Here is a 22,871-nt window from a genome sequence, read left to right as displayed (position 1 = left end):
GAGGAGCTGAGCAAACCAGAGAAATCTTCCTCAGGTTGATGTCTGGCTGCCGGCCTTCATCATCGCTGGGTGAGGATGATGAGGAGTTCTTTCTAAGGTCCGTTTATGCGACACGTTCCAGAGGAAGTGACTCACAGCTGACAGCAGAAGACAGAAACTGTGACGAAAACAGCAGGCATGCAGAGAGGCAGGTTCCTCCGTCAGGGTGGGGTCGGCACAGGAACAGCCCGCAGCATCACCCCGCCTGCATGCGGTCCGGCAGGTAAGGCCCAGAGCCGGGATTACAGCTAATCCTGCAGCTTAACCTCAGAGCTCTGACTGTCAACAGATTAAATCTCTGCAGATCCACAATTCATCAGAGAAAATTTCATAGACAAAATATAGATGACACAGTGGTTTTCCTGGCAGCATCAGATGGTGGATTGTCATGATGAAGATGATTTTGCTACTGAAGGTTCGGCTCTTCTTTCAGAACCATGACAGAAAGTGATCAGTCAGAAAGTCCAGATACTTTGCTGAGGTCATTTTCACCTTCAGAGAGACCAGCTCTCTCTCTCTCTCTCTCTCTCTCTCTCTCTCTCCCTCCCCATGATTTTGGCCCACAGCATGACTCCACCACCTCCTTGCTGAAGTCACAGCCGTGTTGGGACGTGGTGGCCGTCCACCAATCCACTACTGCGTCCATCTGGACCAGGGGTCTCAAACTCCAGTCCTCGAGGGCCGCAGTCCTGCAACTTTTAGATGAGCCTCTGCTGCAGCACCTGAACAGAATAATTAGGTCATTAAGGTTCTGGAGAACCGATCTACCCCAGGAGGAGGAAATGAAGCCGTTTCATTCCAGTGTTTTGTACCTGTGGCTCATCTAAAACCTGCAGGACTGCGGCCTTTGAGGCCTGGAGTTTGAGACCCCTGATCTGGACCATCCAGGGTTGCCCAGCAGTCATCAGTGAACAAGTCTGTTTGAAAATGAATCTTCATGTCCGGCTGGGCCCACTGGGACCGGTTCTGCTTGTGAGCTCTGGTTAGGGGCCCAATAGTAGGTTCCTGCACCACAAGCCTCTGGAGGATCCTCTAATAACTGTTTGCTGCTTTAAGGACATTTTAACAGCTGATCTCTGAATCCCATGAATGTGTTGAACAGAAACTTTCCTCATTCTGCCTTCATCTGTAAAACCATCTTTGTTCTGGATCAGCCATAAATCTCTTCACAGGACGACGATGACGCTTCAGTTTTCATTAAATATCTGATGTTTTCTCTAAATTCTCCCTAGGTGTGAGTGTGTGTGTGCATGGTTGTTTGTCCTGTATGTCTCTGTGTTGCCCTGCGACAGACTGGCGACCTGTCCAGGGTGTACCCCGCCTCTCGCCTGGAACGTAGCTGGAGATGGGCACCAGCAACCCTCCCGACCCCATTAGGGACAAGGGTGAACAGAAAATGGATGGATGGATGGATGGATCTGATGTTTTCATATCTTGTCATACGGCACTACACTATCTGATGATTTTCATCAGCAGAGATTCTTTCTCTTTCCATATTGATTGAAACCTGTGGCCTGTTTAATAATGTGGAACATCCTTCTTCAGTAGATTTCCTTTAATTGAGCTCATCAGACAAACTAATCAACCAGCTCTCTGAAATTAATTATAGTGATTCAAAGAGCCCTGACACACAAAACCATCTATAAATTTAATAGAACAACAAAAAATTTCATCTTTACGACACTTAAATCCAATTTGCATAATAATTTGGAACACGGCTGAAAATATGATTGAATGCAGAGAATTTTAGAGATACAAATAGAGATACAGTGTTGTGTCTTCCAGGTATACGGCGGCCATTTTAAAAAACAGTCCAGTAACTGTGTTACCTTCAGTTATAAAAATGCTGCCTATGAAATATAACTTTGAGAAATTTTACTTCCTGATTCAACGTCTTGAAATTGGGCCTCTGTCTCTTTAAGATTCAGCCTTTAAATAAACTTCAACATTTTTATTAAAACCCCAGTTTAGGGTTCAGAGAAGTTCTGCCCGGTTCCGGTTCCTCATATTTAATGTTTACATATCAGAACCGGCCCTCTGTCGCCCAAACAAAGGTGGGGGTCACCATGGCAACCGGTGTTTCTGGTTTCCTGAAGCTTTCCAAACATTTCCTGAGCTTAAAGAAACACGCAAATTAATTAAATGAGCGGACGGCGGCGAGCTGAGCGGACGGCGGCGAGCTGAGCGGACGGCCGCCTGCGGCTCCAGAACCGACATCATGATGAAGAGGAAGCTCAGTAAGTTCCTGGAGGCACGGTAGAGGCAGAGTAGTGATGTGGCATTACAGATAATCTGAGATCTGAACTTCATTTTACAAACACAAGGTGCAGCTGAGGCCTCCATGATGGAGGGCAGACCACAGGTCAAAGGTCATCTCCATTAACTGACCTTCATTCAGAACCGTTTGGAGTCCAAACGGCTCAGAACCTTTGACCCCGCACTCCGTCTGGACCTGGTATCATCTTAGAACCTTCCAGACCTTCAGAAACCAGCTGAGGCAACCCGGCCCGGTTCTGGAGCAGAACCAAGTCCATCAGATCCGCTCAGACTCTAAAAATCTGAATCTCTGTACTGATTGGTTCTGGTTCTGGTTCTGCTGGACAAGGCCTCCAGCCTTACTGAGGTAAAATCTGACCCAAACAGAGCCGGAACCGGAAATAGCATCATCTGTCAGCCAGCTTATCACTTCCTGTCAAACTTAACGTGACTGACAGGAGCAGCTGTCATGCTAGTGACGTCGCGCCGTGACGTCACTAGCATGTTTACAGGCGCTGGACCCGTCCGAACCAGCTGAACCTACCGGACCTCCTGCTGCCTCTCTGCCTCCATCTTCGTTTTCATCTTCAGCTTCGGGAACTTGAACTTCTTCCTGTCCTGCTGCTTCTGCGCAGACTCGTCCGGACTCGGTTCGGTTCTGGAGAACAGAGTTCTCAGAGACTTCCTGGAGGACTTCTTCTTCTTCTTCTCCTCCATGTCGGCTGCTTCAGGCTGCTGCTGCAGATGACAGCTGCTGCTGCTGCTGCTGCTGCTGCTCTTTGACCAGAACCGACGCTCAGGTGCGGGCCACACCCCCCACCCGGATCCCCCCCTCCCTCACACACACACACACACACACACACACACACACACACACACACATACACACCTGGCAGAGACAGCTGCAGTTGAAAAACCCGGATCTAGACCCGGGATCAGGATCCTCTGGTTCCGCACCACCAACAGAATCTTCTGCATTTATTTTCATATTCATTCATTTTAAAGGTTGCATAAACCCACCAATCAGAGCCGCCACAGGCATGACGTCACTCTAGCTCTCCAGCTGCTGGTTTATCATGAAGATAAATATTGAAATAATTTTATCGTCTGTAAATGATAAACAAACGAGTCTAACAGAAAAGGTTTTAGTTTAACTGAATATGTATGGCAGGCCGATTTAACATAGAATCAGCTTCACCACACTCCTATATCTGAACCTGCTTTATGACTGTAGGTTAATTAATGTATTTCTAATTATATTGGGATCGATATAAATGACGTCAGATTTACCATAAGGTTTAATTTAAGAGATACATCTACAGTAGCTTTTTCTGACTAGTCATAATCCTAATAAAATAACCTAAATATATTTTTTACATATATAAGATCTGACTCGTGCAAAGTAACGTTAAGCAAATAATGATTCATTAAAACTCGTTATAATTAATTCAAAATAAAAAATCCATTCCTGGTTTCACTGGTTTCCTTCCAGTTGGTGCCAGAAATTATTTATTCTGATTTGATCTCCTTAAATCATTCCCACTTTTAAAACACTAAATTATCAGGCTCTTGTCTCAAATTACTTAATTAGTGAATTCCTGCAGCTGTGGTTCAGCGCCCTCTAGGGGTCACTCTGCTGAGTGGTCACACAGCGCCCTCTGTCGGCTGCTCTGCCCTCTCTCTGCATCAGGCTGCAGTAACTCTTTTCCTCCTCAAGATGGCGCCTCCTTCCCGCTCAGTTCAGGATGACCTGACAGCCGCAGAGTAAAACCCTGCGCATGCGCGCAGCACATAAACGGTAAAAATACCCCGTCAGTTCAGATTCGGTTTCCTTTCAGCGAATCTCAGCAGAACCAAGATCCAAACCGACCAGAACTGGTTCAGGACAGAACCTTAAAGCTTTATGATTAAATGATGATGTTTATTTATAATATTTATAAGTTCTGATGTTGGACCAGAAATGATCCAATCAGCTACACAAGAAACCACCAGAACCAGAACCACAGCTGTTCATGTCTGAACACCAAATATTTCTGACCCGGTCCAGAACCTTATGGGGCCCGTTTGGCCTGTTTCCGAACTGTACAAGTCCGTTTCTCACCTGTTTTGGACCCGGTTCTGACCTCTCTTTTTTTTTTTTTTTTACTTCGTTTGGACCTATTCCGGAGCTGTTTGTGGACCATTTTGGACCTAGTTCTGAACTGTTTTTGACCCGGTTCGAACCTCTTTATAAACAGGTTTTCACCCGGTTCTGGCTTCTTTTCAAAACCTTTAGATCCCGTTCTTCAGTGGTTCGGACCCAGTCTGGACCCAGTCTGAACCGGTCCAGTTCCGGACCGGTTCTGTCTGACTAAAGAAACTCATCGGGTTTTTTCCTGCAGGTGACTGAAACTTTCTGCTGCTTCCTGTAACCGGGTCAGGAGTTTGGATCGTCAGAACCGGGGCAGTTTTATCATCTCTCATTAAAAGAAGCTGCAGGTTCGTGTTTACAGCCGAACCTTTGGACCCGTCCGCAACCGCGCCCACCGGGAGCAGAAATCAGCTGCAGCGAGCAGAACATCTGATGGATCAGTTGATGCTGTAACAGCGAAGTTAAACTGAAAGGGAACACACACACACACACACACACACACACACACACACACACACACATTATCGCCCTCACATCTTTCTGCTGAAGTCAAACAGAAAGCAGCGTGAAGCTCTGAGGTTAAACTGATAGTTGGTGATTTTCCAATTGTGGCCTATTCCAAGTAACAAGGATAAAGACGCAGGAGGAGGCGGGGCCAATGCGCACCTGTGGACAGGAACATTCAGGAGAAACCTTCAGTCTAACACATCAAACATTTTCTCTTTAATCTTAAAATCCTCTTTTATTTTCATAAATCTGAAGATTATCTGCAGGTTTGATGACCAAATTAAAGTTTATAAAAATAAATAAAAACATCCTGAGATATTAACCTGTTTAAGTTCCTCTGCAGAAATCTGGGCCAACTGTTGCAAAACTACATTGCAGGCATAAACAATATCATAAAAGCAATGAGAATAATAATATATTTATAAAAAACTGTTTGCAAAATGTAAATGATTAAAATTCATTAACGTAATAAAACAGACAGCTTTAAAATGCAACAAAACCAAAATTTTAGAAAATTAAGCCGATTTACTGAGTTTAATTTATAAATTTAATCTGTTTAAAATCTGAAATTTCAGAAAGAAACTGTTTCAGTTTGAGAGTTAAACTGGAATAATGTGAATAAAACGTCAAATTATCACATAAACATCTTTACTGCTGAGTTTAACGTAATATTGTGATGATTCTGATCTGGACGCTTAAAGGGGCGGTCGCTCAGGGCGCCAGCTTTTGGGGGTCACCCCCACATTTTTATTTATTTCTATTTTTTTATGAATGTTTTGCTTACATTTGTATTTTAATAAATATTAATAAAATAATTTCACACAAACATCAACAGAAAATGTAACAGTTGAGTTTTTGTAAATATTTTGTATTTTTCTTTGCTTTAAGACCTAAAAACATAAATAAATTAAATGTTGGTTCTTTAACAATTACTGTAAATTTTCTGTGGTAAATTTCACAGGTGATTTAATTTAAACTGATTCTGTGCTGATTAAATATGTTTATATCTGATATAAATGTATTATACATGTAATACTGTATAATAAAATCTAAAGTTTGATCAGTTTATTTTCCAGCCTTGAATATAAAACTAAAGTTTTGACTTTATGATTCATGATGGATTGTTTCAAAAAATAAATCAAATCATTTTCTGAGAAATTCAAGAATTTAATTTGACATTTTATTCCTACAGCTCAACTCAAAACAACAACGGAATAAAATAAATGAATAAAAAGAGATTTATGAATATAATAAATATTTACACATTTACATAAATGGTCTAAATAAAACATGACTACAGGTAGAGCAATATCATAATGTTACATTAAGATGAATTTGATTTTAATAGGTAGACGTAATTATCTTTTTTTTTTTTCAAACGTTCTCCAATATTTGACACTACAACATTTTTTATAAATAAATAATAAAAACATTTTTATAGATGATTAATAAAGGCTGGACAGACTGGAATAAACTCCTCCAGATTATTCAGCTAATTTCTGATTTCTGTTCCTCTTTCCTTCTCATCATCGTTTCTTTTCTCTCTCTCTCTCTCTCTCTGTCTCTCTCTCTCTCTCTCTCTCGTCCCGTCCCAGAGGTCCAACTGTTCGGTTCCTGGATCGGCGCTGACACACGAATCTTCCTGGAAGCTGAACTCCCTCAGCTCTGATTCTCCAGGGGTCAGAGGTCAGAGATTCCATTTTTAAAGCCGTCTGCAAACTTTGACCATGAGACTTGATTCTCCTTAAAGGGCCGGTGTCGTGTAAAATCTACATTTCTGCTCTTTCCATTGTTAAATGTTTTTCTTGGAGTGTTGATTTGATTCTTTAATGTTTGAGAAATCCTTTAGTTTCCATGGCAACCATTCAGCTGTCCGAAACGTCTGGGTGGTCCTAGCCCCGCCTTCGAGGCGCAGCTCCTCCCAACTCATTTTTTATTCATTATTGTGTGTTTAGCTTTTTCACCTTATTTTATGCTTTTTAAAATCTTATTTCTTACTGACTCAGCTCTTTGTTTCCATGGCGACGGAGCTTTTTGATCTCAGGTTTATTAATGTTTATTAAATTTCAAACCAGTTCAAAGAGCTTCACATCTAAAAATATCAAACAGTCATGAATTATGAAATAGAAATAAACATTATAGTTTGTCAAATACCATCATCAAAAACATCCTGCGTCCTTCGGGTCTTCAGTTGGTTCTGGTTCTGTTCAGTTTCCCGTCCGGACCGCTCGGAGTTTCCAGAAGCTTTAATAACTCTGGAACATTTATGGAAATAAATCAATCATTCCTGCTGGAGCGGCACTAATTGGACTTGTTTACATTTCCCCCGGAGGAAAATCCGTTCCCAACGTGAAACTGGGTGGAGCCGCCCGCTGGGGCCCGCTGGGGCCCGCTGGGCCCCGCAGCAGGGAAGGAAACTTCCTGGAGCTGCATGAAGCAGCAGGAGCTGTGGGCCGACTGGTTGGCCGGGAGAAAACCCAACCAGGAAGCAGCAAACGGGCCTGAAGGCTCCGTCTAATTCAGGGGATTTCTGCACGTCCTTATGTGTTTGTTGTTCCAGTTGGGAACGGACCGGTTCTGATGGGAACCAGTTAGAACCCAACTGGGGCGCCGCTTTCATGTTTCCATTATTAAAACTCTGAGCTGATTCTGCCTGGAGACAAAACGTTTCATTAAACCTGAAACTCTTTCCTGGTTCTGATGTATGGAAGCCCTGAAGGGCCACGAGAAAAAAAGTTTTTATTTTATTTAGTTTTATTGATGGGGGTTTTTCTAAACCTGATCATGTTTTATTTTTTCCTGACATTAAAAGTTCTGTGCTAAAGTAAATATTTTGTCGGATAAGAAGGAGAAAAGTTTTAGGAAAATGAATTTTTTACTTGTCTTTCGTGGTTTATGCTAAACTAAAAATAAATAAACAAAAAGAGAAACAAAAGTTTTTTTCTTTCCTACTCTGTTGGTTGTTTGCTGTAGAAATGAAACAAATATATTTTTATAGCCAGAAAAACTTAATCAATCAAATTTTGCACATTACATTTTTTATGCTCTTCTTTGGGAAAAACTTTTTTATTTGACTTTGTTCCTCATGTCTCAGTTATTTTCTGGTTTACCTTCTGAAAACATGAACTAAGATTACATAACTAGGGTTGGTCAAATCGATAGTCAATCATATTCAGAATATGATTGATTAAAACCATAAAAACCACCACAAGCTGCTGAACTCCAAACCAGGAATAAAGTTTCCTCTCAAGGCAATAATTTGACTTTTATTGACATCACTATGACTTTTCTCCAGAAGCCTTCAGGGATTCTCTGACAACTAGTCAGCAAAAACTACAGCATACTAAAAATACAAACAATAAAAACAATATCATAAATGCATAAAAATCCCCATGGAGCAGCAGCAGACTGAAGCTGCAGCTTCTTTCTCTTTTCCATTTTTATTCATCTGTGGATGGAAGACATTAAAAACTGAACTATTATCCAAAATCCACCTGTTTAATAAATAAATACATTTTGTTTTGGAGAGAATAAAAGTTTAATTTGCATACATATAACAATAACAATAATTCCTGTTTCCGCTAATGCTAAAGTGCTACATCTCTCTGGGATTCTGCAGTAGCTAATGCTAAAGAACTGATGTGTTCAGTTAAATTCAAATGATATGAAGCTGCAAACCTCGAGCACCGATTTAATTTTGACATCATTTTTACCTGTTGTGTGTGTTTATCTTGTTCTCTGCTGTCTGAGTTGTACTTTTGTGTCTTTGAAATAAAGAAAAAAGAGAGCGAACCTGAGGAGAGGAAACGGACCTTCTGCATAAACCCACTTCAAAATAAGAGCATGAACATCAACATCTTCTTGAATTCTTAACAGTCGATAAAACTTCAACACAGACACCAAACTTTATTCATCTGAAAGCCAAGTGAATCAGATTCATCCAGAAATATTATTCACAGGAAGTTAAGAGCACCAAATGTTTGAAAGTTAGCAAAAATGCTAAATGAAAAGTTAGCTTAGTTATTAGCACATTAGCAGATTAGCAGAAGTGTGCCCACCACTGTTGGGCAATAAAACATCTCTTCATCACATTTTGGTTGGAAGGGGATTTGAACTCTCTCCTCCTCTTGGCTCAGCTGTTCAGAGGAAACAGCTGATCATTTTTCCTCATGAAGCTGCAGTCGCCTGGTCTGGCTGTTAACTCCCTGCTCAGGTTAAACTTGTGGATGTAGCTTCACCGGCGCTGTTCCTTTCTACACCCGACTGCTGCTTCATGACCCGGCCGCTCGCAGGGCTGATGTTAGCTTATGTTAGCTGATATTAGCTGATATTAGCTGATATTAGCTGATGTTAGCTGATATTAGCTGATATTAGCTGATATTAGCTGATATTAGCTGATATTAGCTGATGTTAGCTGATATTAGCTGATATTAGCTGATGTTAGCTGATATTAGCTGATGTTAGCTGATGTTAGCTGATGTTAGCTGATGTTAGCTGATATTAGCTGATGTTAGCTGATATTAGCTGATGTTAGCTGATATTAGCTGATGTTAGCTGATATTAGCTGATGTTAGCTGATGTTAGCTGATGTTAGCTGATGTTAGCTGATATTAGCTGATGTTAGCTGATGTTAGCTGATATTAGCTGATGTTAGCTGATATTAGCTGATGTTAGCTGGTGTTAGCTGATGTTAGTTTGGCTCCATCAGGAGTTGGAAGGTTCTAATCATTATTTGTGTCTGAGAGAAAAGAGATTCAGACTCTTTCTGATCCGTCTGCTCTGAATCAGCTCCATTTCTGTAAATCTGATAAAGACTCTGATCGTCAGTCATCAGCTGACCTTCAGTCTGCTCTGCCACATGCTAGCTGTAAGGTAAACTGCAGGTGAATCACATGCTGTGCTGCTCCAGCAGCGTCACTGCCAGGAGCTTCCTGTCACATTAAAGCTCTGCGCTGTTTTCATTCTGGTCAGCGCTGCGTAGGTGTTTTCTGTGGGGTTCTCCCCCGCAGCGCAGCACAAGAGGAAATGTTACAGAAAGAGCTGTCAGAGCTCAGCTCGAAGAAAAAGAAAGTGGTTACGACTGAAAGATTGGCAAAAGGCAGAAAGGCTGAGAGAATTACTGTAAGACCTGAACCATGATTACTGTAACTTTGCTTCAGGTTTTTGTTGACTGAGAGTTTCACTGAAAGGGGATCAAAGTGAAAAAGTTAGTCATTTTTCAGAGTTTCGTGTTTGTTCAGGTGCAGAGATGACAAATCTGTCCAGAGGAAACAGAGAAGCTTTTAAAGATGAAGGTTTGAGCGCTGCGTCGGGTCTGATGGTCACAACAAATATCATCTCAGGACGGATCCAGTTCAAATAGAAAACTCATAGAAAACCAGAACTTCCAGTCATTCAGTCAGATTCAGTGTTTATGGTTAAAACCGTTTTCTGGTTTTACTCAGATGACGATGAGATTTTCATTTGATTAAAGCTCGGAAAATGATTCATGTCAGAATAACAACAGCACATAAATGAAGTTTGATTTTAGCTAAACATCAGAAAAAATGACTAGTTTTCTGAATTCCTTCTCTTTTAACCAAACATAGTTCTTGGACTGTTTTCACTTTAAATAAAGGTAAAGTAAAATAAAATGTATGTTACATTTTAAAACATATACATTAATCAATTAAATGATTATATAAATTTTAATGCTTTAAATCAGGGGTCTCAAACTCCAGGCCTCCAGGGCCACAGTCCTGCAGGTTTTAGATGAGCCACAGGTACAAAACACTGGAATGAAATGGCTTCATCACTTCCTGGTGTAGATCAGGTTCTCCAGAACCTTAATGACCTCCTCCTGTGTAGATCGGTTCTCCAGAACCTTAATGACCTAATTATTCTGTTCAGGTGCTGCAGCAGAGGCTCATCTAACAGTTGCAGGACTGCGGCCCTGGAGGACTGGAGTTTGAGACCCCTGCTTTAAAATTTATTAACAAAATGTATTGCATTTTTGAAATTATATATACAAAGGTTCTTCTTGGAACCTTTGTATTCACTTGTTTCTGGTGCGCCCATTAATCTGATGCACAAGCAACATCCACTAACAGCAGCAATGGACGACAAAGCTGCGTCGCATCGGCCCCTGGGGAATCGTTTCTGCTTCAAAACTGAATGTTTTGCTCTGACTTAACGCTCCTGCTGCAAACCGGTGAAATGGTTCTGTGAGGAAACTCAGCCGGTTCTTCCGGCCCAGACTTCCTGGATCCGTTCGGATCCTTCTGCTGCTGCAGAGCCGGACATTCAGACAGGAAACCGATTCTGTCGTCTCTTGGAAGCAGATCCAATTCCGAGTTTCATTCAGAACATTCTGGTTTCATTTCTTGTATTAAACTTGAAAAAGTGAACTAGTTCAGTGAATGAATAGAAGAAGCTTCTCGTTAGCATTTCTGTCCATAAAGCTGCAGCTGAGTCATGGCAACAGCTGACTCAGCGATCAGCTCATGAAATGACATCACAACAAATAAAATCTGGTGGAAGGTCAATTCAGAGTGCAGGAAAAAAATCCTTCCTCAAACATTTATTACTTCATAAAGGTTTTACTTTCCTCATTTAGATGTTTTAAACCCTGAAAAACATGTTTATTATCAAATAAAAATACATTTTACAAAGCCGTTTTCACTCGATCCAAACCAAAAAGTAATCACACCCCTACCTGAATAACTGGTTGTTCCTCCTCTGCAGCTGCAGCTAACAGCTAATGTTTTTCAGCATCGCCTGGAGAAAGTTTGTGAATTTCTAAATGAGCGGAACAGGAAGAGCTTTTACTTTGAAATGTCCTTCTACTGTAACAGCAAGCTTAGCAGCGAGAGAAGGTCAAAGGTCACATACGTTTACTTTGTTTTGAAATGTGCAGCGTTCAGTTGAAGATACATTCATATAGTCATTATTATGAAGCTACAGCTAGCATGAACTGGATGCTAGGAGCCGTTAGCATCCCACTAACATCAGGTTCATCTGCAGCAGCTGCAGCCTGGAGCTTCTTCATTACATCAAATAAAAACTGGGACTGAGACTCCAGACTCGGATCACAAGTCCAAGTCAGGTGTCAAGTCTTTGGGCTGAAGTCAAACTTTAGTCTTAAGTCTTTTATTTTGGTGACTGGAGTGAAACTTGAGCCTGAATTTAAAACTCGAGTCGATGTTTGTGATTTATGCCTCAGCTCTGCAGCTGACAGGAGAGAATTCAGCGTGACGAACATTTTCCTCAAGAATCTAAAGAGGAAGTGAATTCCTGAAATATCTCTAGCTACAAACTTTGGCCTCATAAGTGTGAACTTTGTGTTTTTACACGTCTATGAGACATTTAGTGACAATGTGTTCACGTTGAAGTGTGCAGCTGCTTGTAGAAGTGGAGCAGACGCGCTTATGGTGGTCCATATATATGCCTGACAGAAAAGCCTGGGCCTGTTAAAACATGCTGGGGTCCTGGTGAAACCAGTCTGGGCGAGAAGCAAACATTTTATGATATTTGACTTTATCCTCATACCAAAAATCAAACATTTATAAAACATCATGTGACCTCATTTGATTTTGATATTTGTTTTGGAACAGAATATTGTACAGGATGTTAAAAAAATTTTTTTTGAATCTCGTGAAAATAATAAAATATTTTTCAATGTTTGATTCTAAGTATAAAAACAATTAAAACACAAAAGGTCAATTTGTACTCTGTATTTCAAACATTGGAGACTCCAGATTTTATTTCAAGACTAAAACCATAAATGTGAAAATATCACTAAACTGATAGAATATCGTCCAATATATTCATTTCCATCTTTGCTTTAATCGGAACAATAACGTGACTCATAATTATGTAGTTTTGTTACGGCTGTCGGTGATCGTCTGAGAACAGGGAAGATATCCGCAAAGTCTTCACTAATACAAAGTGCAGCTACATAAATCATAAAGATATAAAAACCCAGAGGAAAGAAAACAGAAACTCTGCAGCGTTCAGAGCCGCTGAGGAGTTTAGAAAAACAGGTAAGCTGTGTGTTAGCTGGCTAGCTAGCATAGCTAGCTAACAGCTAGCCAACGTTAGCAATCTGCCTCTGTACTAAAATATTTAACCTAGCCCTCACACAAAAAGATTTAATAAATAACTATAAATATCAGGTTTTTAAGTGTACAGTACGCTGTGTTTTTAGTTTCTGTTTTTGTCAGCTGTTTGCCATCTTGGTGCAAAAGGTAACATCATTTATTAGTGTGGGCATGTTGGAACATGTTATCTTTTTTATGATTTACTGCGTTAATCATATGGCTTCAGGAGTTATTACATGTACTCTTTAACTGCAATAAAAACAAACACCAACTGTTTATTTTATAGAAACAATATCTTTAATGTGCTACTTCAGGTAAATATATAAAAGTATCATCAAAATAGTCTCTCATGTATAAATCCTGAGTATCTTATAACCTGTTTGTAAAAAATAAACTACATAACAGTCTGTACAAAAGATAAAGTAAAAAAACAAACAAAAACAAAACTACATTTCAGACTCAGCAGAGTTTTTACAGGAAGGTTCTGGAGGTTTTCACCAAAACTCAAAAATGAAACAGATTTTTATTCCACAGCTACAAAACGTGAATATTGCTGAATGTGAGGTTCTGCTGTCTGAAGTCAGATTTGGATGCAGCTTCTGTTCACACACCTTTACAGTAACATAACAGTTTTACTCAAACGTGATTATTTTCTGATTCGGTTTGTTGACAGGAAGGTGAATAATGCTTAGACTGAATCTGTGTCCTTCCTCCTCTGGAGCTGGAACAATGTGAATAACGATCCACAAACACATTAATATTTTGGCAATGGCTTTTCCATTTCAACGTAAATAAATAAATGATTGGCTTTGTGGTGCCAGGTGGATCCGTTCTGCCTCAATAAGCAGGTTCACAGGTGATCCAACGCCGTCCACTGACAAAACGTTATCAAATCTCTCAACACAAAAACTAACAAAAACAACAAATTCAACATCTAAATAAATATCAATAAAACCAGTCACAGAAATAATAAGTTAAAGCACAACAAAGCAAACAGTTTTCTACCTGAGTGAAAGTTTTTAAGTACGTCACAGTTTATCGTCAGCTCTGGGACGAGCATCATTCTCTCTTTGGGATGCTCTTATTTTGGATCAGGAGAAATTCTTGTTGACACTTTGTAGCAAAATCAGCCACTGACTTTGGCCACGCCCGTCTTTTGTACATTTTTTTGGTGAATCTTCAGGACGCTGCCCTCACTGTCCCTCCGTTTTTACTGTTGGCCGTCTGTGGAGGTGAACCACGCTGGCCCGCTCCTGGAAGCCCAAAGTAGGGCTGTGGTGTGACACTGGCACCGCCGACGGGACCATGGGTGTTACCGGTGCGTTGATGGCGGCGGTCAGGGCTTTCAGCAGAACCGTGGCCTCCTTCTGGTCCTCCTTCCCCTCTCCTTCCAGCGTACGGGCCAGCCAGTGCTCCACAGCTTCCCCTACCTGAGAGGTGGAGGCGGTTTCTGTGAGCGTGTCTGCCTCCTGGCTGGCGTCGAAGCGCTCCACCATCTCCTTCATGTGCACGTTGACAGGACAGGCGGAGTTAGCCAGGCAGCAGCTGCGCTGGTGGACGAAGAGGCTGAATCGGTGGAAGAAGGTCTGTGAGCAGAGCGCGCAGCGGTAGGGCCGGTCGCGGCTGCTGTGGAGGCGCCGGTGCAGCTTCAGGTGGATGTACTGGGTGAACTTGGTGTTGCATAATTTGCACTGATAAGGTTTCTCCCCTGAGTGCAGTCGCAGGTGTGTTTTCAAGTTGCTGGTGCTGCTGAAGCGTTTGTGGCACACCTGGAAGAAATGAAATGGAAAGTTCAGGCTCAAGTACTGAACAGGAAGAAAGGTGATAAGGTGCTTTGATGTTACTTCTACTATCAGTATCTCATTCCTGCGTATTTCAGGTATGAAACAGGTGGGACTAGTTTTGGTGAATCACTCGCACCCTCAGAGACTCAGAGATGAAAATGTAAGGTGTGCCTCAGTGAAAATAAAACACACTGAGTTACCTGAAAGGTGTGTGAGTCACAGCTTGTGTTTGTCTTTGACCTTTCACCACTGTGCTCTGATGTAATCTGTTTTTAACGTACCTGGCATTCATGGGGCTTCTCTCCGGTGTGGACCAGGTGATGTTTCTGGAGGTGGGCCAGCTGGGTGAAACTCTTCTTGCACAAATGACACTGGAAGGGTCTCTCACCGCTGTGCACTCGGAGGTGGACCTGATGGTAGGAAGACAACTATGAGTTCAACTGTTCACTGACGATGACTAGAAGTGTTTGGCGGCTGTATTGTGGAGGAAGAGTCGTCACCTTTAGGTTGGAGAGCTGTCCGAAGGTTTTGGAGCAGATGTTACATTCGTATTTAATCTTTCCGTTCTGCTTCTTCAGGGGGTAGGGCAGGGATTTGTGTCCGGGTCCGTTCCGCGGCGCTGTGCTGCTCTTGTTCAAAGCCAGGCTGAGGTTCATGGCCTCCTCACAGCTGGAGGGAGACTGCTCCGGAGAGGGATGATAGCTGTCAGGTTTGGCAGGCGGCGACAGCTCCGGGGTGGCTGGAGCGCCTCTTGGTGGTGAAACGTTTGGGGTTAATTCTTTCAGGCCTCCTTGAGACGACGGAGCGTATGGCAGGGACACTGGGAGCAGGTTGGGTGGAGCGATGGGGGGGTACGGCACTCCGTCAGTGCCCAGGTAGCTGCTGTACCGGAGGGATCCTCGTGAAGGAATGACGCTGGGGAAGGGAGGGGAGTAGGGAGGGAGGACGAGGCGAGGATAGTGAGGACCGTACGGTGGGAGGAACTGGTAAGGAGGCTGAAGATGTCTGGAGTGGGAGTAGAGCGGCGGGTAAGAGGAGACCAGGCCCTCCCTGTGGCCGTAGAGGCCATGGAGGTGAAGCGGGAGACCTCGGTGTGGAGCAGGCAGAGAGGGGTGGTGGTCGGATAGGTAGGGGTGATTCAAGCCCAGCAGGGCTTCCCTGCGGTCGGGCTGAGGGGAGGGAATGACGCCTCGGCCTTCTGGATCTTCCTCCCTGTCCATCTTTCTGCTGAAGTCCATGATCTGATCGTCAGGCGTGTCAGGAGGAGTGTCTCTCTCCAACATCTCCACGTCAATCTTCTCCTCACCGTCTTCAAGCTGCTCCTTCACCTCCTCCTTCGTTCTGCCCTGAAGAAATGTCTGTTGAGGTAGATGCTGTTTGGGATGCTCTTCATCGCTGTGCTCTGCAACAAGAAAATGACATTTGTGTTAAGATTAAGGCTGAAGAACACTCATCCCTGAGCTCTTTGTGTTTACAGACATACAGTAAGGCTCAGCCGCCCACACCAGGCACGCCCTCTTATGGTAAATGATAGTAGTTTCAGTTTTGACATGACACAACGTTTATAGGTTTCTGTTGTACAAGTGATTTTCTGTGGGAGGGAGAGTTGGTGATGAGGTGTGTGGGAGTCCATGTGTCATGTCATATATGAGCTGCAACACAGAAATACTGAGTTTCGTTTGTGAAACTGTTTCTGGGTAAGCTGCATTACCGTACTGACCACAAGAGAAAAAAACACATCTCCTTCTTTTCCTCTTCTGGTTTGAGAAAATCGCCTCTCTGTTCTCACTGACTCTAACCCTCAAAGGTTTCTGGTTCTTACATTTCCAAAGAGAGGCCACCATACTTTCCTCCTGCAGCGACCTGAACCTGGCAGTGATGCTAACCCAGAACCACCTCCTGACCTTCTGGAGATAACATTCACAGACTATCAGAGGATCACAGCTGCACGATGCAAGGCTCAATAGAGACATAGTCATTCTTTGCCTCAGTTGACTGGATGAATGGACACATGAATTATGAGTTTCAGCCTCATCTTTCCGGATGGCGAGGGCATGACTTCACCTCCCGATGTTCTGTAAATAGCTGGAAACGAGTGACTCACACAAGTACTTTGAACGGACGTTATTACCCTCAGATTTCTCTGACTGTTGAACAACACACCTAGTGACGCATCAAATTGAGATATGTGAGTGACCGCTGGAGACCAGACAGGAAGAAAAGTCCTAGTACCGCAAAAGATAAGATTGAAGAATTATGTGTCCTCTTTCGCTTTGAAGAGGACAAAACATGTTTATTCACTGCAAAGATACCAATCAGCTCCTTGTTCAGCTCTCATAAGAAAAAGCAAAGGGATTTTGGTGAGTCATTGTGCTGCGTCGCAACTAAAAGTAACTGATAGTCATCTGTCCTTCGCTGCTTCTCATTCAGTCATTCTTTAGAGAAATCAAAGAAGTTCAGCAGCACCAGCTTATCTCACACTGTTCTCCGTAATCAGGAGGTAACTGTACACCTTCAGACAGTCGTAAACAGATCCCTGCAGTAGCTGCTGTGTTTGGAGGTGAAACTCACTGTGTCGGAGGTCACCCTGCTGGCTGCAGAGTCTCTGAGCAAACTCCTGGCTGTACCACACCAGCAGCTCCTGCTTGGGCTCCACGGGCCGGATGGTGTAGAAGTAGACGTCTCGGCCGTTCTGGCAGGCCACCAGGTTCTGCTCGGCCAGGCAGCGCGCCGGGTTCACGTAACGCATCCAGTTGCTCTTTTGGACATCATAGCCGTCGATGAAGTGTTGAAGCTGACCGCCGCTGTAAATCTGCAGCAGAAGAAGAAGAGCAAAAGGTTGGAAATATGGCAACACACAGGAATGTCAAATAGTCTTTTATCTGCTGGAATAATCACCAAGCCACAAAATTAATGTAATCAATTTAAAGAGAAACTAAATTTGTGCTGCAGATTGTTGAATTAAGATAAGATAAATTGATAAATGATAAATGAATTGATTAGAGAAGAAAAGCTAACAGGTTGAGAATAATCACCTCTGCCATGTACAGTTAATGTCCTGCTCAGCTGTCAGTCTGCTGTGGGTTCTGACTGGTAGCTCCTTGTTCTGAGTGTTTTCTCTCAGCGTCTCTGTTTTGTTGAGCCTTAAGGTTTGGGGCGGGGCTAACTGTGTTGTTGTGCGCTGCCTCTTTTTGATTCCTTTCTCAGTTCTCTGTTTCTCTGATTCATAGGCAGCACGCCATCCGTCATTAATTGTTGAAATGAAACACCAAAAGAGGGATTGTGTGGAACAAAGCAGATGAAAGTGAAATGTCAGCGCAGCTGGCCAGCAGCCAGACGGCTGCAGGGCATGCCTGTGGCAGCACGTCTTACCTGTGACACACGCCTGATAATATAATCTGTTCCATGGAGCGCTGACTTTCACTATAGAGAGGAGGAAGGAACACCCCTACCAGGTTTACAGGAAGGAAGCTACACAGGATGGTGTCAGAAACTCCTTTTGGGAATTGACTCAACCAGAAGAGAAAATTTCCTGAATGATACAAGAACCGTGGATATCAGAGAGAAAGGCTCAGATCCTGAGAGGGGGTGGAGACCCGAGCCCCGTCACAGCAAACAATAAGCTCTTCCTTTGTGACTGAAATATGAGGCCAGTGCCAGTAAAACTCTGATGACTCTAAAACTGAATCCATCGTTACGTGTAAGCAGAGTTCACAAACTTCCTCTAAAATTTACACCAAAAGCCCTGAGCGCCGCAGACATCTGTGAGAAAGCAATTTTGTTTTCTTACTGACGCACAGAAGCAGACGTGATGTGAAAGAGAGGAAGACGAAAACCTGTGGTTCCTTAACTTTTCCCAGGCTCATTTCCCTGACGTGAGAAGGTTTCATAGCCAGCATGCTCTTACCCTCCAGAAGTACTTCCTGTTGGCCTCCTTTGGTACGCTGTCTTTGGTGTAGAGGTCTCCCTGCAGGGGGCCAAAGCGAGTTCCCTGAGGAATGTACTCCTTGCTGAACACACCTGTCACCTGGATAAGAGAGCAAATAATTATCAGACACGTTCCTCATGTTTATTGTGTAACTGAAACCTGAACAAGTTCGATCCATTACAGATTGTGTTTACATTGCTCAGGTCAGTGACCCGCGACGCTCTTCTGTCGGATCGGACCGCTCCAATTAAAGCCTCAACATGACCCACTTTCCTTCCTGACGAGCTAAACCAATGAGGAGACTTACCGCTTTCTCTGACCTACTCCACTGATCTCTGACCCGCCGCCTCCTGACTGCAGGTGCAGGTGTTACTCTAGAGATTTCATACGTAAAGGAAACAACACAACCAACAGTTTGTGGTTTGCCAACTGGAAATCCAAGGTTTCAAAATGCCCCTCATGTGGGAATGAGTCAGAATGTAAAAGCAGATTCCCCGACAGTTTGTTGTCTGTACCTGTCAATGTACAATCAGAATGTACCTGGTTTCTCAGGAAGACGCAGTGATTTAAGGAAGAGATCTAAGTTTCCGGGTCAAGATAACCTGGAGGACATTACCAGACAGATCATTGTCCTCTTGGTAGCAGTAGACCTGTGAGGACTGTTGACACCTTTAAAGCTGCGTCTATGATTGTTATTTTGTTTTTGTTTTGTTGACAAAGTGTGAAGGCGTTTTGTTCACACACATCCAACAAACACACACACATCCAACAAACACACACACACTGGTCACTTACAATCCAGAAATGAAATTCAAACCTTTCTGATCCTTTTCAGGGAAACGGTCAGAAACAAGAGAAGTGACTGATTTTCGGGCAATTAGCCACTGATTTATGTGTGTGTGTGCGGGGGTGTGTGTGTGTGTCTGTGTGGGCGTGTGTGCGTGTATGTGTGTGTGTATTGCTGTGTTATTATAAGGTGAACCAGTTTGACAGGGACATTGTGATTGGCAGCTGTTGCGTGACTAATGAGTTGTTTCGCCTGCTGAACTGTCGCTACTGTTCAACCGCTTGTTCCAGCCATGTTAGGCTTTCAGGGGGTGAAATAATGGGCCGGTGGTGGCAGTGGGGTGGGGGGGGGGTCCCATGTGGACCCACGCGATCACCCTCCTGAGGCCCTCTGTCTCCACAAGCTGCCCGGCCGGACTCCTTACCCCAATGAAAGTTAATCATCTGGTTTTATCCTAAACCCCCCCCATCCTCCTCTACCCAGATCCTGTTCCCCCCCCCCCCCCCCCCCCCCAAGCACCCCTCCTGCCCATCTTACAGCCACCCGTTGCTGACGCTCCATCTGCCACGTGCCTTTTACTGATTTCCTCATGCAAACACCTCTGAGTCTGACCGTAGTTTTCCTACGGCACATTTCCAAAAGACGGCTCACGGTCCCTCCCTAAAGAACGGCTGCAGGATACGCTCACCACAGGAACAGGAAGGAAAACTGTGCAACTGAAAAAAGGCAGTTTGGGCAGCGGCAGAGATAGTATTGAATCTCCTGCTGCATGCAGTGGCGCTGCATTAAACGTGCACACCAAGTATTATTAGGTGCACATCTGTAAAAGCACCAAACAAGGTGAGGGACCTTCAATGAGGCCACAGTTTGATTTTATCTGCAGCGGCGGCGGCTGCAGGCGGAGGAGGAACAGATGAGAGTCTGAGAACTGCAAAAGAGGAACAAGCACAGAAAGTGTCGCCTTGCTGAGGATAAAAAAGGAAGGGGGCAGCAACCACAAACTGAGTGTTGACTACAAAACAAGTGAGTGTGACACTGCTCCCTCTTCCTTAAAAGATAATGAATCTGTCTTCAGCCACAGCAATATGCCCCCAATACACCTATCCACCTCAGGGGCTTCTGACTGAGAGGCAGGTCAGAGGTCATAACTGATCACAGAACAGCTAAAGGCCTCCCAGGTGAGACGCATTCAGCAGAAACGATCTACCTGAAGACAGAGAGGGCATTTAGAGGAAAACGCTGCTGGTTCTGATCGTCTTGATGGGTTTGGTTCCGGTGTTAGTGGCTGAGATCATGTGAACTAGTTGCAAGCTAAATGCAATCATCATGACCTCACCTGACCACAGATGTTTGTGAAGAGCTCAGCAGACCCAGTCGGGTCGACAGAGCGTAATGTAACTCAGAAACATCGATGCGATGGAGGATGAAACTCAACACGTTACCTCGTTGTCTGCGCTGTAGTCAAAGGTGAGGTTGCGTGGGATGGAGGTCATGGCTTTGGGGAGGCTGAAGCTCGGGTCCGACACCTGGTCCGGAACAATGTAGGTGCAGTTGAGAGCAAAGTCCACCTCCCTCCAGGCGCTCATGTCCGACAGGCTGCTCTCCAGCTTCATTCTTCAAGGTATTCTCAGACGTCAGGTGATAGATTCAGGCTTTGGCCTTTTGGTTTGGATCTGGTTGCTTTGGTTCAGGACTACTTTGGTTTTATTGAGGAAGGCCCTTTTTCAGGTGTGATAGTTAAAGCTCAAACTCTGGAGAAGCAAAACAGAAGAGAGGACTGAGTTAAAGTAAAACTAACCTGAGGGTAAAGAGAGGAAACAGCTGACACTGAAGTCCATAAATGCGTTGAAGTAAAACATCTTCAGACTCACCGTCACACATTCATTCAGCTGCTGGACCATCGTGTCTTTGGCTACGTCATCTCCTGACTCCTCGGCCTTCTCTCCGTTCTCTTTGGGCTTCTTCTCCAGCCAGTCCAGGTTTTCCTTCAGTCTGTGGTCACTGCATCACCCTCACCAGAAAGTCCCTAGCCGGGACAGCGCCAACCGTTTTAGCTGCGTGTGCCGTCCAATCACTTGCCGCCGCGGTCACGTGATGCGGCCATCTGACACGCTACTGCTGCTTTTGGACAACAACACGGGGTGACGTCGTGCAAGTGGCTGTTGTGATGAATGCTTCCACACGTATGTGCACACGTGCACACGCACACACACAAAGAAGACGTCTTAATGAATGAATAAAGGAGGAGCAGATGGCCGGCCCGGTGCCACTGGAAAACAGAGACTTTTGCTTGGTTTGGCACTTAATGAGCAATCTGCTGCCACTGTATCGCCTTGACCTACATCCCTCTCACACACACACACACACACACACACACACACACACACACACACACACACACACACACACACACACACACACACACACACACACACACACACACGCCTCTCTAAGTCCACTTTAATTCAGTCTGGAAAATGTGTTGGAGCAGGATCAGAACCTGTGCAGGTCCAGATGTTGGTCTAGTTCACAGAGGAGAACCTGAACCAGGTGGGATGTTGAAAGTCAACTTTCTTGTTGCTTGGTCCTCCTGGTCCGACTCGTCCCTGCAGGAGCATCTCCGATCTTTGCTCCAGTTCAGCAAACATTAACATCCAGAAGCAGTAATGAAGATGTGAGAACGCAGGTTTGATTAAAGCAGTTATTAATCAACTGTTCATTAACTGATAAATGTGAGGAATCATGTTCCGCTGATAGACTTTAAACTCAGTGTGTCTCAGTGAGCCGTTTGTAAAGTTATACCATCAAATTTAGCTTCTAAATAAACATTTAGCTAGCTAGCTAAATGTTTAGATCAGTGTTTAGTTTGGAGCTAAATATTTAGTTTGAAACTGTGACTTTTATAAACGGATGAATAACTTGGTAAAATATGACTTAGAAAAATAAAGCTCCATTTTTCTTATGACAGGCCAAACAACCCAAATTATTGCTGCTAATGTTTGCCTGTGTAACTTTACAAACGGACCGTACTCTTCTCGCCTTCGTTCTAAACTTGGCCGGTGAAATGCTAAATTGGCTGCCATATGGTGCTGCTGCTTTCCAAGGGCCAGATTTACTGCACAGTGTTGGGGGTTAAACCTGGAGCTGTTTGTGTGATGGGGGGAGAGGATTTAGGCTCTTTCACTGACCTGCGCCCGACTGGGCTAATTTCTCTAATTTGCAGACAGTCTGGGCTCAGGCTCAGAGGCTAAAGAGCCGTCGCTCCAGGACAGCAGGTTGGCCGACGCTCGGCGCTCCTGGACTCACATCCAGGACAGGCGAAGGGAATCCTCGCCGTACCGAGATGGAGGGAGGGGAGCAG

The 22,871-nt window shown here is 43.8% G+C and overlaps 2 protein-coding genes across 4 annotated transcripts in view; both read right to left on the bottom strand.

Moving 5' to 3' along the window:
• LOC106700112 overlaps nt 1–3,051 on the bottom strand; it is a 29,258-nt gene extending 26,207 nt beyond the window's left edge. Inside the window, exon 1 of one of the 2 annotated variants that reach the window (XM_023344940.1) lies at nt 2,840–3,051. In XM_023344940.1, coding sequence (XP_023200708.1) covers nt 2,840–3,012 — 173 coding nt within the window. In that variant the 5' untranslated portion in view covers nt 3,013–3,051. The remainder of the gene's footprint in view (nt 1–2,839) is intronic. The other variant, XM_023344939.1, reaches the window with a different exon arrangement.
• A 10,232-nt stretch (nt 3,052–13,283) lies between these two features.
• On the bottom strand, nt 13,284–21,830 carry LOC102218576 (PR domain zinc finger protein 1-like). 2 transcript variants are annotated; one of them, XM_014474238.2, is made up of 7 exons: nt 21,382–21,830; nt 20,953–21,261; nt 18,703–18,822; nt 17,367–17,607; nt 15,296–16,197; nt 15,077–15,205; nt 13,284–14,780 (listed from the first exon to the last, which is right to left on the bottom strand). In XM_014474238.2, exons 2-7 carry the CDS (start codon nt 21,121–21,123, stop codon nt 14,205–14,207), a joined length of 2,139 nt encoding a protein of 712 aa, XP_014329724.1. In that variant the 5' UTR covers nt 21,124–21,261; nt 21,382–21,830; the 3' UTR covers nt 13,284–14,204. The 2 variants fall into 2 exon arrangements, with proteins under 2 accessions (XP_014329724.1, XP_023200718.1); XM_023344950.1 differs by lacking the exons at nt 18,703–18,822; nt 20,953–21,261; nt 21,382–21,830 and adding an exon at nt 17,831–17,955.
• Nucleotides 21,831–22,871: the final 1,041 nt, after the last annotated feature.

This window comes from Xiphophorus maculatus, chromosome 13, assembly GCF_002775205.1.
Source record: "Xiphophorus maculatus strain JP 163 A chromosome 13, X_maculatus-5.0-male, whole genome shotgun sequence".
Lineage (NCBI taxonomy): Eukaryota > Metazoa > Chordata > Actinopteri > Cyprinodontiformes > Poeciliidae > Xiphophorus > Xiphophorus maculatus.
Note: the sequence above shows the minus strand (reverse complement) of the source record. Positions and strands in the feature narration are given on the sequence as shown.

Bases quoted from the DNA above. Each gene is read 5' to 3' on its own strand.
- LOC102218576 (XM_014474238.2), bottom strand. From the start codon at position 21,123: ATGAAGCTGGAGAGCAGCCTGTCGGACATGAGCGCCTGGAGGGAGGTG. The intron at 18,823-20,952 runs GTAACGTGTTGA...TCTCTTATCCAG, and splicing joins ACTACAGCGCAGACAACGAG to GTGACAGGTGTGTTCAGCAA. The intron at 16,198-17,366 runs GTGAGTTTCACC...TTCTTGTTGCAG, and splicing joins GCAGGGTGACCTCCGACACA to AGCACAGCGATGAAGAGCAT.